Below are 17,128 nucleotides of genomic sequence, written 5' to 3'. Positions count from 1 at the left end.
TGTATCTACAGAACCTTCTGTTTAATCATCTTCCCTTTATTCATTTCCTTAGCCTTTTTGTCTCAAGAAGGTACTGAACGAGACCAGTGGCAGTCTTTAATGTTTGGTCATTATTAGCATGGTGTTATTCACTGTCAAAGATGCAAAGAAAAATCATAATTCATATTCTCCTTTGTTTCATCACAATTTAAGCAAGCCTAGTAATAGACACAATATTTCTGACACTGGGAATACATTCACTGAGGTTCAGTTTTTGTATGTGGTCTCCCCATTTCACAGTTCCTAAAATGAAGCTCACTGTATGGTATATGGTGCTAGTGACTCCACCACTGTGCAGGATACTCTGTTACCTGTTGGCTAAAGGAGCCTACAGTACCAGTCTTTTTGACATGTGGGATCCAAGTCATTCTTTCCTTGATACAAACATCAACATCACCACATCCATTGTATCTGAAAATGTGTCTTAAAAACACCACATAAACCCACGAAAGTCACCACATCTGACTAAACTGCCACGCTAACATGAAAAGTTTTAGTTTTTCCCCAGAAAGGTTTCTCTATTGTGCCTTAAAAGTAAAAGGAATTCTTCCTCAGATACTGTATTGTATCACAATCAGAAAACAAGTGACACATAAGATGTTAGCATTTTCAGATACACTGGAAGCCAATGGTAGTGGTAAATTGGCTACCATTATTTGTCAGTAACAGTAAAAAATGTATTTGTCATTTCTATGTAATTTAAAAGTTTTTTTGTAACATGTTTGTATCAAGGCAAGAATTATTTGGAAATCACATGTCAAAAAGACTGGTATATATAAATATGCTCTGTACATAGCTTTACTTACCAATTCCATTTATGTTGATTCCACAGACATAATAAGCCTAGTCCTACACTAAACACCTTTACGAAACCCACGAATTAAAGGTGCTATAGATAACATTCAGCCACTAGTTGTTGCACTAGAGCACCAGAATTTCATTTATCCAATCAGGTGCATTCCATGTGGGGAAATGGGAAGTAGGGGGGATACATACCTGCAAAACAACAACATTAATTTTGGACCCGCCAAAGTTCTTTTAAATGATAAATGAATGAATGAATCATTTCTAAAAGCTCTGTGGATGTATTATAATAATTTTTTTTTAAAGATTACTCTACATGAACAGTTTATCTATAGCACCTTTAACATCACTCTCTGAAATGCATTTTAGTTGCTCAATGATGAAATACATCATTTAATTTAGCCAAACATTTCAAATCTTGATATAATCTACACTCGATCAATGGCTGTGAAACCAGCCCATAAAGTAGTTGAAGAAATGCACATGTACCTGGACACAGTCTAACAATGTTTCTGTGTATGTTTTTGTGTGTGTGTGTGTGTGTGTGTGTTTGTGTGTGTGTGTGTACATGCATGTGCGTATGCGCATGTGTTTGTGTGTCTGCATGTTTGTGTGTGCGTGTGTGTGTGTGTGTGTGTGTGCGTGTGTGTGTGTGTGTGTGTGTGTGTGTGCCTTTTAGAGCGTGGGAGAGGCAGGCAGAGACAGGCCATCTTAGGAGAACACCCGTCATCGTACAGTGATAATGGCTACGGTAAGAAAACACACACGCGCCAGTACACACCATCACTTAAACTGGTAACCATACCCGCTAACTCACACAAGACTGCTACTTAATCTATACTGCCTATACCTACCAGGTGAAACATGAACCTCAACACACACTCACACACACACACACACACACACACACACACACACACACACACACACACACACACACACACACACACACACACACACACACACACACACACACACACACGCATGCACACATACACACACGCACGCACAAACTACCAGGATTGGGTTTTCCAAAAGCACCCCAAGAGTAAGATCATTATAAGTGATTAATCAGTGTTGTGTGGAAGACGATATACCCTGGTATGGAGAGAAATATATTGATGAGTTTAGTTCACAAATTAAATATGAATAGTTTTAAACATTAAAGGTGAATGTCACCCATTTTAAGAATTCACATATGTTCTTCCTGTGCCCCAGGACAGTTCAGTCAGTATTTGTGAACACACACCACTCTCTCCTGAAGCTAGAAACCAAACAGAACCCTCCAATCTGTGTGAGGTCACTGGGATGTCTAATCTGGGGCTGCTCCATAGACAATTAATGGGACTTTGTGAGACCATAACACACACACACACACACACATTTAGAATCTTTATTTATGTCCACATAAAGACAATGTTTAAAGGACACAAATATTATCAGTGCACTTGTACATTGTGGGTTATTCTGATACAGTCGTGCCCAAATTGACAATGGCAACCAAAGTTACGCACACACATGGATGATGAACCTGACAATCAACACACAGCTCATGGGTACAGATAGCAGCGTCTTCTCCAAATTGCCCGGCTGCCAATAATTGCTGACACTGAGCAATATCTTGCTAATTGTTTGGCTCTTCTCTTCGGAAGACCGGCCATCTGAAGGCCTCTAACACCCAACTTATGGACATGACCCAGGCTTCCAAATATGAAGACTGAAAGTTTACAGTTGTAGCCGAGTTGTGATATGGTATGGTCTAACAGTTGATATTTTAACATTTTGGTTGTAAAGGCTTCCTCTAGACTGTAGTCAAACGTGCAGCCAACTTCTAGGATGAGAACCTCTCTGTTATTCTCATTAACAATAACAACATCTGCAGTGTTTGCTGAAATATCAGAGAACAATGAATTGTCCCTACACAGATTGAGCATATATGGCTTCACACTGGTGTGCTTATACAGCTTATATGTTGCAGGTGACCCGAGTGTGGAACTGACACTGTCTGCAATCAGATCCACGATCCTATCATGCCTACAAATGTAGAGCCCTTTGTATGTATGACAGCCATTGAGTATGTGAGACAATTCTGTTGTCTGTTCGTGACCATGGTGTATGCAGTATGGGCTATGACTGCCAGGGAACCAGATGGAAAGGTTGAGCATTGATGGTAAAACCTGTAGCCTAGCTTTTAAAATAAAAATGATGATGCTCTCATCTATAGCTAAATTTTTTAAAACTGCGTGCGAGACAGAGTGGTCAGCGGCAGGGAGACAGGCAAGCTTCCCTTGCAGTTTAAGCTCAGTCCAGTGTTGACGTTGGCGTTGTTGTTGTGCCGACATGAGATGGCCACGGGCATTGGTAAGTGGCAGTTCCTGCCACGTTCCACAGATGTCAATGGTTGCCTTCACAGAGATGGTAGGGTCAGAGATGATCTCCTCAGAAACATTAACAGCGTCTGAGTCCGGCCCCACCCATTCCAGGGCCACGTTGGACCAGCCGCATAGGTCATTCAGGTCTGGCCAGTCAGACCAGACCCCAAATCCGGGGGCGCGGCTGTCCAGCTTTCCACTTGCTTTCTTCTTGTAACCCAGGAAGTTTGGATCCGACCCACACGCCAGGGGGACCTTGCGTCTCTGCAGGTCTAAGAACAGAGAGGCTCTGGCCTGCTCTCTGACGTGCTGGTCGTCACTGTTCAGCATGTTGAGAAGATGAGTCTCGTGGCAATGTACGTCCATTCAAAGTTGGGAACACCCAGGCCGCCCCTCCGCATGGTATGGAATATGATGTCCCGTGTTGAGTGAGTGTTCAGTCCAGTCCATTGTCTCACCATCTGTACGGTTTTATTGTTCATCTCACAAAGGAATTTGCGAGGAATATGTACATTTGAGAATAGGTGCTGAACTTTGACCAGGGCTATCTGTCTGACTGCTTCAAGCTTCATGATGAGTGGCAGGGGCGATGAATCAATTAAATCTAATCTGGTTGAGTAATCAGAGATAATTTCACTCACTTGTTGTTCCCATTCACCTGCCACATAAAATGTATGACCCAGATAGGTATATGTTTCATGACGTGCGTAGACTCTCAGTGGCTTGTTATCAACTGTAAATTGACACACACACACACACACACACACACACACACACACACACACACACACACACACGCACTGATGTAAGGTGTAGATTCCCTGCCACTCCACTGTATCCTGAAGCCTGTCAGTCAACACTTGGCCCTATTCCTTACTCCTCAGTGAGAGTTGTAAATGTAGACCTTACTCTTCTATTCACCGCATCAAATGGGCGCTGGGCTAAAAGAGGCCAACGCTGTGGTTTGACGTCAGTCGGACCCCACTGTGCAATATGGCACCCAGCACTCCTGCTTCACTTCTCTGTTATATCTGGCAGTGAACACTAGCTAAAGTTGCCATACAGATACACATTTAATTGGAGCTCTTTAGTACAAGCTTTATGGACTGTTTGAAATGCCCCTTTAACTTTGGGGAAAACATGGGCATTGGCAGCACACACATAACACACACAAATCAAATGTATTTGTAAAGCCCGAAATCACAATAACAATTGCCCCCAAAAGTGGTAATTTTAGTTTTAGTTTTTGAGGACTGCATAGCTTTTTTGCAAACCAAGATATTATACTTTATACTTATAGCACATGCATGAGCCTGGTCTCGTTTGAAAGATGACATTCTGAAGTTTATAATACAATAAAGAAGATTCACTTTTAGTGCTAATGAAATAGAGTAAAATAGGTCTGAACTTGAGTTGTAGAAAAACCTGTTACTTGTGTTTTTCTGTAGTAGTTAGTAGTCCAGAAGTAGTATTTCCCCATAAATTGGTATGGCTGCACTCTGGGTCCATAGCCTGAAGTCTTGTGTAGTACATGTCCAAATTTCAGAAATGAATGATTAGAAGCGATTTTGGTAAACTGTGTAGCGTTCCTGGTTTCCTTTTCCTCATAGACTTCAATTTATTCAGCGTTTTTTTCTCTTCCTGTTTTGGCTCGTGACATTTCACCTAGATCCCTGATTTGTACATCCCCACGTGGCGTATCATTGGAAAGCCACACTCATTGGCTACAACTCTGTCCAAAAAATTTCGAGATCACCAAATGATTGACGGAGCTAGAGCCCCGGGAGTCGGGAGTGGTATTTCACATATTGGCTTGTAAAAAATCCGCTGAACGGATTTTGTCACCTGAAATGGCTATCGACAGGCAACAAACAGGGCTTTAATACGATATATATATTGTATTAAAGACTATGCACACCCGAGTCACTAGAGGTCGCCAAAGTGCCAGTGGGGAAATCGTCCTCAAGAGGGCCCATATGTGGGCCGTTGCAGGTTAAGAGGATTTATTTTAATGTCCCCATGGGCCTGACAAGTCTTCTTTAAACAAGTCAAGAAGAAACATCACAACAAATCAAGAACAAAAAATCACCATGAAATCCAAAATAAATCTAAAATAAATAAATGCAACACTCCCAGACATACCCCAGCGAAGATAAGGAAAAACTCACTAAAAACCTAGCATTAGGGAAAAAAGCACCACAGGCAATGTGGAGGAGAGAAACCTTTCTATTGAACATGCCAAACATTACCCTGCTGGGTACAGAAGGGCACCCTTCATTCCTATTTAATTAGAATTAAAACAACTCAATTACCTCTCAGAAGAGATGACTGTAGACTGATGGTTGTCTATTGCATGGACGCAAACAGCACACAAAACAATCCATAGCAATGGAACAACAGAATGATAAAACCACTGAGATATTCTTCTTGTTGTGTCCACAAGACAGTCAATTACAAGTCTTGGCTAGATGTGGTTCAACCACAGCTGAACACATTGCTGTCCCTTCTCATTGAACTCTGCCAAGAATAGAATAAAATATACAGTAAATAAATACAGTAAAAATATACTGAAGTCTACAGTAGGTGTAATATTGCAGTGTTGTTTCAAAAGTAAGAGTCCAGGAAGATGGTAACTGTCACTCTGTGCTCAGTGATGCAGTGAGGCACAGTGATGCATTGTATAGTCTGATGGCTGTCGGAATGAAGGACTTCCTGTGCCATTCATTGCTGCATTTAGGTAGTGTAAGCCTAGCACTGAACATGCTCCTCCTGTCAGCCAAGTCTGTGTATAGTGGGTGGGAGGGGTTTTCCCTGTGGCCTGGAGCTTAGCAAGGCTCCTCCTCTCCGCCACCCTCGCTAGAGAGTCCAGCTCCACCCCAACCACGCTACTGGCCTTCCTGACCAGCTTATCCAGCCTGTTTGTGTCCCCTGCTCTCAGTCCGCTGCCCCAGCAGGTCACAGCGTACAAGAAGGCGCCCGCCACCACCGACTCATAGAACATCCTCAACATCCTTGTACAGACATTGAAGGATCTCAGCCTTCTGAGGAAGTAGAGTCGGCTCTGGCCCTTCTTGTACAGTGCCTCTGCGTGTTTTGACCCGTTCAATTTGTTGTCGATGTGCACACCGAGGTATTTGTACTCTTCAACCATGTCCACATCGACTCCCCTGATGGAAACGGGGGTCACAGGTGCACTCCTCCTCCTCCCCAGCTCCACCACCAGTTCCCTGGTCTTCGCCACATTTAGCTGCAGGTGGTTTTTATCGCACCATGTGACGAAGTCCACTACCAGTTCCCGGTATTCCCTCTCATCACCGTCCTTTATACATCCCACTATCGCAGAGTCATCAGAAAACTTCTGAAAGTTGCAGGACTCTGTTCGATAGTGGAAGTCGTTGGTGTAGACGGTGAAGAGGAAGGGAGAGAGGACTGGTCCTGCGGGGCCCCGGTGTTGCTGACCAGTCTGTCTGACACACAGCTCCGTAGGCGCATGTACTGTGGTCTTCCCGTCAGATAGTCAACAACCCAGGACACCAGGGGGGCCTCTACCTGCATCGCCTCCAACTTCTCACCAAGCAGCCCAGGCCTTATGGTATCAAAAGCACTGTAGAAGTCAAAGAACATGACTCTCACAGTGCTCCCCGGCTTGTCTAGGTGAGTGTAGGCTCGGTTCAGCAGGTAGATGACAGCATCCACTGGAGTGGGCCTAGGTGGGGTTTTATCACCGGGCGGAGTTGCTCCAGGACTAACCTCTCCATGGTCTTTATTATATGAGAGGTTAGAGCCACCGGGAGGGGGTTGCTCGAGTTGAAGGGCTGAGAGGTGTGGGGGTGGGCAGGGCAACTGGAGTAGTGTGGTGGGGGGGGGGGGGGGGGGGCAGACTAGCCGGGGCTGCCGTATAGTACGACCACCCCTAGGCATGGTCTAATTCTCACAACCCACTCCTGCGCGTGATGTAATGCTTTAATAGACTGCTGTTGGCGCTCTTTCTTGCTTGCTGCATTTCGTCGTATCTCTGGTGGGGCTATGTGAGATGGATATACTGTGAGATGGAACATCCTCATCTTCACTTCTAGCTGGTATGAACCATTTAGAAATGATCGAAGCTCTGCAAGAACTCACTTCCACATTGTTGTTTTGAAGCTCCAGGGCACCTGTGTGAAATACTATATTATGGCGCCACCTAGTGGATAGAGAGAGAGAGAATCTCTGTAAACAATAGTGTGTGTGTGTGTGTGTGTGTGTGTGTGTGTGTGTGTGTGTGTGTGTGTGTGTGTGTGTGTGTGTGTGTGTGTGTGTGTGTGTGTGTGTGTGTGTGTGTGTGTGTGTGTGTGTGTGTGTGTGTGTGTGTGTGTGTGTGTGTGTGTGTGTGTGTGTGTGTGTGTGTGTGTGTGTGTGTGTGTGTGTGTGTCTGTGTGTGAGTGAGTGAGTGAGAGTATGAGAGAGAGAGAGCGAGAGAGAGAGACTACGGAAACTTAATGATGTCAGTGTTTCATAGAAATATCCAAAGGTATTATGCAGGAACAAAAACTAGAAAGCTCAGAATAGTTTTGAGTTCATGTATTAAAGATGACATCACACACAATCTCCCTCTCTCTTTCTCACTCACTCTTGTTTATATATCTTGTTTATATATATATGATGGAAACGAGGGGATAGTTAGACATGCAACATCTGGCAATAGAACAGGTAACAAAAAATGGTTATTGTTCCATAGAATGTTGCAGACTGATGTTTTACCGCTAAACTAGGCCAGCATTTCTCAAACCGGAGACCAGTGATTCCCTGAGTGGTCCCAGTGAAGGTTATGTAGCACCTCTGCCACTAGTTTGAATGTAGGTCCAATGTAGGTCCTGAGGATGGTTGCGCCGTTATTTAGTGGTTCCAGAAATAAACAGGACAACGATTAATCTGCACAACAACAACTGTCCTGTCACCCTGATACGTTCATTCATTCATTCAATCTTTATTTATACTCGATAAATACACAGAGTAGTTAAACTCATTTACAGTACCGTCGAGATGTTACATTCACAAGTGTCACAGTGCGTTCATAATATATAAAGACATCAGACAATCATACATGCATATTGTTATCTCCCAAGAAAAACTAAAGAGTTAGAGAAACGCTGACCTTGAGTGTCCTGGTGGCTCAGCAGCTCAGTACAGCCTGTGTGCTTGGGCCAGTGTGCTCACTCCACGTCATGTCTCCTGCTGCTCCCCCTCTTCATATCTCTCTGTCCTCTCCATGCTGTCAAATAAAGAAGAAATGCCGTTAGAATACAGACAAGGACACGTCGTGACCGTGACCGAGGCCTCTGTCTCTCTATCTCCCCCAGGCTCTCCCTGCCCTCTGCTTCCTCTGCCCGGCAACAGCAGGTATAAACAGAGCTCATTGGACGTCCCAGAGGTGGTGTCTTACCCGCTGCCCCAATCATCTTCCTACGGCAGCCACGCCCCCAGTTCTGTGGCTATGGCCAGCGGACTGCACCCGTCCAAGATGAACTGCGCACGCATCTTTAACCTCTTCTGCCTCTATGGCAACATCCAGAAGGTCAGTGGCAGGGGGCTCGTAGCGTGGTTGAAGGTACACCAGTATGGTGGGCCAGCATACGTAAGTGTGTGTGTGTGTGTGTGTGTGTGTGTGTGTGTGTGTGTGTGTGTGTGTGTGCATGTGCGTGTGTGTGTGTGTGAGTGTGTGTGCATGCGTGTGTGTGTGCGTGTGTGTGTAAGTCATCGCTGCTCTGTGTGTGCTCTCTGTATACGTGTGATCTACCGGTGTGTGTGCATCTGTTTGATCTGTGTCGTGTGTGTGTGTGTGTGTGTGTGTGTGTGTGTGTGTGTGTGTGTGTGTGTGTGTGTGTGTGTGTGTGTGTGTGTGTGTGTGTGTGTGTGTGTGTGTTATTCCAGGTGAAGTTCATGAAGAGTGTTCCCGGCACAGCGTTGGTGGAGATGGGAGATGAGTACGCTGTAGACAGAGCGATCACACACCTCAACAGCATCAAACTGTTCGGCAAGAGACTCAACGTTTGGTGAGCAATAAACACGCACACACACACACACACACACACACACACACACACACACATCATACATACCTGCATCTGCACACACATCAAATTATTTAGATACACTATCTACATAAGAAACAAGGGTTCTGGTTGATTTTGGCCTACAGCTGCACAAGTATCATACATGCACACATGTACAGTAGTACTTATTCAGTGACATTGAGAGATATAATGATCGATGTTGTGGAAACATGATTTAAAAAGAATCTCTTCCTCTATCTCACCCACCTCACAACACACGCACACACTCCTTCACGTCTCATTAGGCTGATAACAATGACTCCATTGTGATAACATGAATACAAAAATCGTGAATTGTGATTGTATAATAATTAATAACACCAATTGTGATTGTAAGTAACCCAATACAACACGTCTCCAGTTCTGCCCTTGATTAATAATTCAATCTACTATGAATGGGGCTGCTGGTGGTCAATAACGCAGACTGTGGTCGACTCCCTTCCTTCGGCCCACAGTGTCTCTAAGCAGCACGCAGTGATTCCCAGCCAGGTGTTTGAGTTGGAGGACGGCAGCAGCAGCTACAAGGACTTCGCCATGACCAGGAACAACCGCTTCAGCAGCGCGGGACAGGCGTCCAAGAACATCATCCAGCCGCCCTCCGCCGTGCTCCACTACTACAACGTGCCGCCCTGCGTCTCCCAGGATCACCTGCTCAAGGTAGAGCTCGCTCCTCTCCTCTCGTGCCCCGCCGGCCCTCCGCTCCGCTCTCTATTGACCGTATTCACACACGGCAGCCGTTATGCTCTTATGGATATATATTAGGGATGCTCGATATTGGCTTTTTTACCGATACCGATATTCCGATATTGTCCAACTCTTAATTTCCGATACCGATATCAACCGATACCGATATATGCAGGGTTTCCCCGTCCAAAAAACGGAATAATTTCAGGTAACTAATAATTTCACTGGATATATATATAACAAATATTGTTATTGTTTTTTTTTGTTTTTAAACCGATACAGATATTTTCCGATATCACATTTTACTGCCGATATCGGCCGATAATATCGGTCGGCCGATAATATCGGACATCCCTAATATATATATATATATCCATGATCCAGACCTGAGCACGACTGTGTAAAAAGAACACTTAAGGTGTGGCTGGGTAGCGCAGAGACTCTGGGATCCAATCCAGCTGACAGCGGTGCCTCTGGCTTGGTCAGTCGTCCCTACTAACACAATTGGCAGTGTTAGCGGGTGGGAAGCCGGTGAGGTGTGTGTGTCCTGGTCGTTGTAGACTGCAACTCCTACTGGTCGGTCGGGGCGCCTGTTCGACAGGGAGGGGATCTGGGGGGTAATAGCGTGAACCTCCGCACGCGTTACGTTCCCCCAGTGAAACTCCTCGCTGTCAGGTGAAAAGAAGCGGCTGGCTGACTCCACATGTATCGGAGGAGACATGTGGTCGTTTTACACCCTCCCCAGGCCGACAATGGGGCAATGTGCGCAACGACTAGGAAGGGAATTGGCATAACGACTAAATTGGGATGGGTGAAAAACACAGAAAAGCCCCAAAAAAATATATATACAGGTGCAGCTCGATGAATTAGAATATCGTGAAAAAGTTATTTTATTTCAGTAATTCAATTCAAAAAGCGAAACTCTCGTAGATTATAGATTCATTACTTTCTGACTACAACTAAAACACAGATAGTAAGCAGCACCACTATTGTCCTATTAAAACGCAGCTCTGGTTTGTTTCATTAACCATCTCCTGTGTGTATCTCACAGCTGTGCACGGAGCATGATGTGCCTGGCTTTGTCAAGTTCAAGGTGTTCGATGCAAAGCGTAAGTTTGGTGTACATTTTCTTCTTGTTGAGTTACACCTGATGGGGGGGGGCTTAATTAATTGTATCTTGTTTAAAATGAATTGTCTACTTTTGAGAAAAATCAAGTGGATTTCAACTCGTTCAATTGTTTGAAATTGCAATTGTCCATTTTTTGGTCAGAATCTTTTTTTCTTGAAGTTTAGTATAAGATACTTTCTAAAGCAGTGTTGTCGCCCCCTGCCTGTAGCATGAAATACCACATCTCAAGTTTCAAGTTCAAGTTTGTTTATTAGTTGTCACAATAAAATAGTACATGTACTTTACGGTGAAATGCTTGGTTCTGTATGAGCCCCTGAGAGTGTGCGTCATACAAAGTAAGTAAAAAAGTAAGTAAAAGAGGAATATACAATATACAATACAATATACAATCTAAAGTACAGCCTAAGTACAATCTAAGTACAGTGAGTAAAAATTAGTAAACAGTGAGGTACAAATGCAGACAATGAGGTACAAAACTTTAAGGTAAGGTGCCAATGCAAATGAGGTATGAATGTAGTGCAAATCTCTTTAATAAATAGGTACATATAATGTAGTGTTAAAGTGTCTAAGTGAGTGTTAATAAGGTGACTGTTTGTTTAAAAGTGAGTGTGTGCTGATGCTGATGGATGGATGTGTGCAATGAGTGTAGATGATGGGTTGTTACATAGAGTCATTGAGCATCCTGATGGTCTGGGGATAGAAGCTCCTTCTGAGTCTCTCTGTACTGGCCATGAGACTCCGGTAGCGCTTGCCTGACCACAGCAGTGTGAAGAGGCAGTTGTTTGGGTGACTAGAGTCTTTGGTTATTCTCTTAGCCGTGGCCCTGCAACGCTTGTTATAAATGTCCTGGAGAGTGGGAAGCCCAGCTCCAATTGTGCGTTCGGCTGAACGTGCCACTCTCTGTAGTCTGCTGCGGTCGTGTGTGGTGCTATTCCCAAACCAGGAGGTGATGTTACCAGTCAGGATGCTCTCTATTGTGCATGAGTAGAAGTTCTTAAGGATCTTCTGACTCACTTTGAACTTCCTTAGGCGCCTAAGGAAGTAGAGGCGTTGCCGTGCCTTCTTCACTACACTGTCAATGTGTGTGGTCCATGTCAAGTCCTCGGATATGTGGACTCCGAGGTACTTAAAACTGTTCACTCTCTCGACCGGTGCCCCGTCGATGCTGAGGGGGCTGTAGTCCCTGAACCCCGACCTCCTGAAGTCCACGATCATCTCTTTCGTTTTGCTGACGTTCAGGGAGAACAGCATCTCCTTCTGTCTTCCTTGGTGTGATGGCAGAAGTCCGAGTTTCTGTCACAGGTCGAGGCAACCGACTTGGACGGACAATAGTAGGTTCCCAGACAGAATTAAACAGTGAAAGCAGGACATTTAATTTTTTTTGCGGCTGGGTGAGAGCAGTCAATCGTCTGCCTCGCTGGATAGGAGGTGTCGGGGGCCCTCTGGCGGATAGGCCGGCAGTAGTGCGAGGGAAAGGGGCAACATCCTGGCTTACCTAGCAAATCACGCTCACTACTTGGGCAGCGTTTACACCAGCCAGAACGTCACAAGGCGGAACACTGAAAACACTCACCATTCTGCTCGGCACACAGTAGGTCACACTTGTACAAGGTTAAGGCTCATCAGAGAGCTAGTTCTGATGCCACACAGCGAACTAGGCTTGCAACACCCAATTACTCCATATGTTCACCGTTCAAACATGCAAAAAAGAATAGTACATACTACACACTTAGTAAGCTGCCTGGGGTTAGGGGAATTACCGCCATGGCCAGGAGGACTCCCCTAAACCAACCATTAGCTTAAAAACAACAAATTTGGGGGGAAAGGAAAGGTTTAGCCCCAGTTAGCCCAGCAAAACGTGTCATCACTACGGAACTGAGGGGTGTGCAACAACAAAAAGCCACCGAAGGAAATCTTGTTTGGATATAGTTGGGATTTCAGTCCACTTATCAAAGCCAATACCAACATATAAGCAGGACAAAATGCTACTTAGCTTGAGAGGGATGTAATAGAGTGGGTACCAAGTTAAGGCATCGCTGGTTCTGCTGTAGCATAGTTGCGTCATTGCCGTGAGACGCCCTCGTGGGACCAGTCAGCCCATATCTCTTTCCTGATTTTAAACCCCAGGTGTCATGATGTCATCATGAGGTTCCCATGATGTCATCTTAATCCTATAGGGAAGCTCAAAGGACAGCCAAGGGAGGGTAGAGAGGCCGGCACAAGAACACACAAACCAATGTGGAAACATACAGTGGGAGTTCCCACTCTTGCTGTCCCATGTTAACATAATCACAGTCAATGTCAATGTTTTCTCTGGGCCTGCGCACAACCTGGGGCAAAAGGAGGTCACAAAAACAACAGTCAATAGCAGGAAGGTCCTGTCAACCTGTGACATTTACACCCACGGTCTAATCAGGCCCATTTCATAGATTTGTATCTAACCTCTCTCTCTCTCTCTTTCCCCCCCCCCGTTCTCTTCCTTGCTCATGATCATTTGATCTTTTCCCCTTATCTTCTCTCTCTCCCTGCCTCCTCTCTCCCTCCATCATCTCTCTGTCTCTCTGTCTCTCTGTCTCTCTCTCTCTCTCTCTCTCTCTCTCTCTCTCTCTCTCTCTCTCTCTCTCTCTCTCTCTCTCTCTCTCTCTCTCTCTCTCTCTCTCAGCCTCCTCTAAGACTATCTCTGGTTTGCTAGAGTTTGACAGTAAGACTCAGGCTGTCGAGGTGCTCACCGTCCTCAACCACTACCAGATCAGAATACCAAGTAAGCGTGCATGTGTGCATGTAAATGTGTATACGCTTGCGTGTATTTATGTGCCTTGTCTGCCCTGTGTGTGTGTGTGTGTGTGTGTGTGTGTGTGTGTGTGTGTGTGTGTGTGTGTGTGTGTGTGTGTGTGTGTGTGTGTGTGTGTGTGTGTGTGTGTGTGTGCATGCGTGCGTGCGTGTGACAAAAAACGGAAAGACCTGAATAAATGAGTGATGAATGATGCAATTAAGCATCCACTTGTTCCTTAGAGGGAAGTACGAGCCTCTTCCAGGATGACAACACGTCCACCCACAGGGCACTAACCATAACCCTAATCCATCACTGAATGGTTTGATGAGTATGAAAAGGATGTGAATCATAATGTGAATTTTAAATTCTCCCCTGCTTCAACTCTAGATCCCATCACTTGCAATCAAACGTCCTCCTTCCTATTCAGACTCCGCCTTTCCCCTGTGTAATAGGAAGGAAATCGCTTGCCTTTGGGATCTTTTTCAAAACAATACTTTTTCTACCTTTGAGTCCCTATCGAGCAAACATGATCTATTGCATTCAACTTTACTATAGTCACTAATCGTCAGGTATGGAATTTTGTAAGGACTCAGTTTTCTCCATTCCCTTCGCCATCAGCTTTACTGCCATGGGAGGAACTGTTCAAACTTAAAGCTGATCGGAAGTCACTCACCTCTCAGATCTATCGTTCCCTCGTGTTAATGATACGGTTTCTCATAAAGCTAGTTCTACTTGCAAGGAGGAAATGGGTGTTGAATGTTCAGATGACTGATACGATCAGCTCGACTACTTCATGTGCAAGATTGGGTCTCATACAATTTAAGGTACTACATAGGCTCCATTATTCCAAAGCCAGGCTAGCGGAGATTTACACCAATGTAAAGAACAGATGTGATCTCTGTAGCCACACCCCTACCAATCTTAGTCATTATGTTTTATTTCTGTCCCAAACTGATCATTCCCCCCCCCATCCGACATCCTGGAATCAGATCTGCAACCATGTCCCCTGACGGCGGCCATCTTTGGAGTTCCTGAAATCGTTCAGAATTTTGCGCTCTAGCGCCAATTGAATTTTATTGCATTTTCCTCTCTCATAACACGGAGGATCCTTTCACTTGGAAATGACCTGGTCCTCCATCTCCATCTTCTTTAGTTGGAAGACGTGATGTTCTTTATTAAGTTAAGAGAAGATCAGGTTCACACGCAGAGAAGTTCCCTGCCAGATGGTAGCCCTGCCCTTCATCACTCCTTTATCTTGGGGTTGGTGTGGGAGGGTGTTGGGGTTGTACTGCTGTTGTTTGTGATGCGTTGTTGTATGTTATATGTTTATCTGTTGGGTTATACAGTAACTGAAAATAAAAGTATATATTTGCAAAGACTTGTAGAATATTATGCTGAGGCGCATTGAAGCTGTTCTGGTGCTCATGGTGGCCCAACACCTTACTAAGGCACTATGGTTTTTTTTTGTTACCCGTCTGTATATTCAGTACATCCTGTGCCTAAATGTATGTTTGTGTTGTCTCCTGTTCTCCAGACGGCTCCAATCCCTACACCCTGAAGCTCTGTTTCTCCACCTCCTCCCACCTCTAAAACCCCTCTGGAGCTCACGATACTACCAGAGGACTGGACCGTGGACTGAAGAGAGAGAGGGAGAGAGGGGGGGGGGGGGGGGGGGAGCGAGGGAAGAGGGGAGAAGGGAGAGAAACTGATCAAGCGTGATAGAGAGGAATTGGGGTGATAAAGAAATAGAGAAGAACAAGAAAATGAAGGAGAAGAAGACGAAGATCATTTGAGAAGATTAGGAATTAAGATACAGAGTGAAAAAATAGAACAGGGAGTGAAAGAGAGGGAGAGATAGGATTGGAAGAGGATGCAAACTATAAGCATTGACAAAGAAAGGGAAGAGGACCATCACCCACTTCATCATATTGTAGAGCAAAAAAGAAACACTGAAAACCAACATGTGTCAAACACTGGATAACTTTTTTTCTGTTTGTTTTGTTATTTGTGATTCTGAGCACCAATCCCGAAGGGTTTAAGAGATCTGAGAGCCAATCAGAATCACGGACATAAACACCTTCTCCCTTACCGACATCCAAGGATATCACCGCGTCATAGACATGTGACTCTTGTAGAAAAGCCTTTTATTGGACAGAAATGTGTCTGTATTTATGTGTTTTGTGGTGAATAGTAGTCTGGATCACCAGTGGACGCTCAAAATGACGGCACCGATAATGTGTACGTCCAAAATGTGTACTGCAGTAATGTCCTGCCTGACCACTTGGGGGCGCCAAGGACTTAGATAGCACTTGAGATGGACAACAACTATGTAAGTAAGATGTAAATGTGTATAGAAGTTGAGATAGAATTTTGCTGGGGGGGGCGGGGGTAATTTGAGCAGGAACAGAATGGTTTCTGTTCTGCGGATTTTTTGGCTAAATTATTTTGTTGACAGGGTCAGACCTTGTATTATGTAACACAAATATAATGTTAATGCATCTCCTTTGTTAGATACAGATTATTTTAGGGGTAAAGTCAAAGGAAATTCTCCACCACGCTCCTTAATACTGTAGTTGCCATTGTAGAAGTCTCCCAACCCTGCATCAATGCCGCAGCATGGTCTGAACAGTTCCTCTCAGAGGGGGACAACAGTGAAGCAGCAATAGGGAGGTGTAGTGGTTACGTCATTTTCATTTTTTCCTGTTCCACCCTCTGTTCCACTGAATGTATTTCCCCATTGCCCATTTCTAAAACGGTTCGTTTAAAACAAATAAAGCATGGACATTGGCATGGTGTACCTTTCTGTGCGTATTCATCCACAATCTATAGCTCAACATGAAAATATTCGCAATTAATCGTAAAGGTAGCAAAATAACAACGTTTATGTTTTCGTTCGCTGGGAAACTACACTGCTATTTGGCGCTGCTGACTGACGTCACCACAGCGTAGACGCCTGGCTTTAGTCACAGACCTAGGATCAGATTTTCCTTACATTTGATAAGCTTAACAATTTGTACAATGGGAAAATAACTGACCCTGAATCTGTTGCTAGTATCTGTTTCACCCAACACCAGTTTATAGCCATCCACCATTTTTTTAGATATATTTGTATTTATCATTTAAATCGTATAACGTTATTTCGCTGCATATTAAATCACTAAATATTAATGTAAATCATTGTACATTGTGTATAGTTTATAACATTTATAAACTTTCGTTTATAACGTTATTGTTT

The 17,128-nt window shown here is 44.4% G+C and overlaps 1 protein-coding gene across 1 annotated transcript in view; it reads left to right on the top strand.

Annotated features, from left to right (window-relative positions):
• The window catches only part of LOC311234290 (heterogeneous nuclear ribonucleoprotein L-like), a gene marked incomplete at its 5' end in the record, with an annotated part of 108,602 nt that extends 91,922 nt beyond the window's left edge, over nt 1-16,680 (top strand). Inside the window, 7 exons of the mRNA XM_084321426.1 lie at nt 1,523-1,594; nt 8,555-8,769; nt 9,126-9,247; nt 9,763-9,964; nt 11,043-11,100; nt 13,783-13,881; nt 15,428-16,680. Coding sequence (XP_084177552.1) covers nt 1,523-1,594; nt 8,555-8,769; nt 9,126-9,247; nt 9,763-9,964; nt 11,043-11,100; nt 13,783-13,881; nt 15,428-15,483 — 824 coding nt within the window. The 3' untranslated portion in view covers nt 15,484-16,680. The remainder of the gene's footprint in view (nt 1-1,522; nt 1,595-8,554; nt 8,770-9,125; nt 9,248-9,762; nt 9,965-11,042; nt 11,101-13,782; nt 13,882-15,427) is intronic.
• Between the last annotated feature and the right edge of the window lie 448 nt (nt 16,681-17,128).

This window comes from Notolepis coatsorum (genome assembly GCF_963971535.1).
Source record: "Notolepis coatsorum genome assembly, chromosome: 9".
Lineage (NCBI taxonomy): Eukaryota > Metazoa > Chordata > Actinopteri > Aulopiformes > Paralepididae > Notolepis > Notolepis coatsorum.
This window is presented reverse-complemented; position numbering and strand designations above follow the sequence as displayed.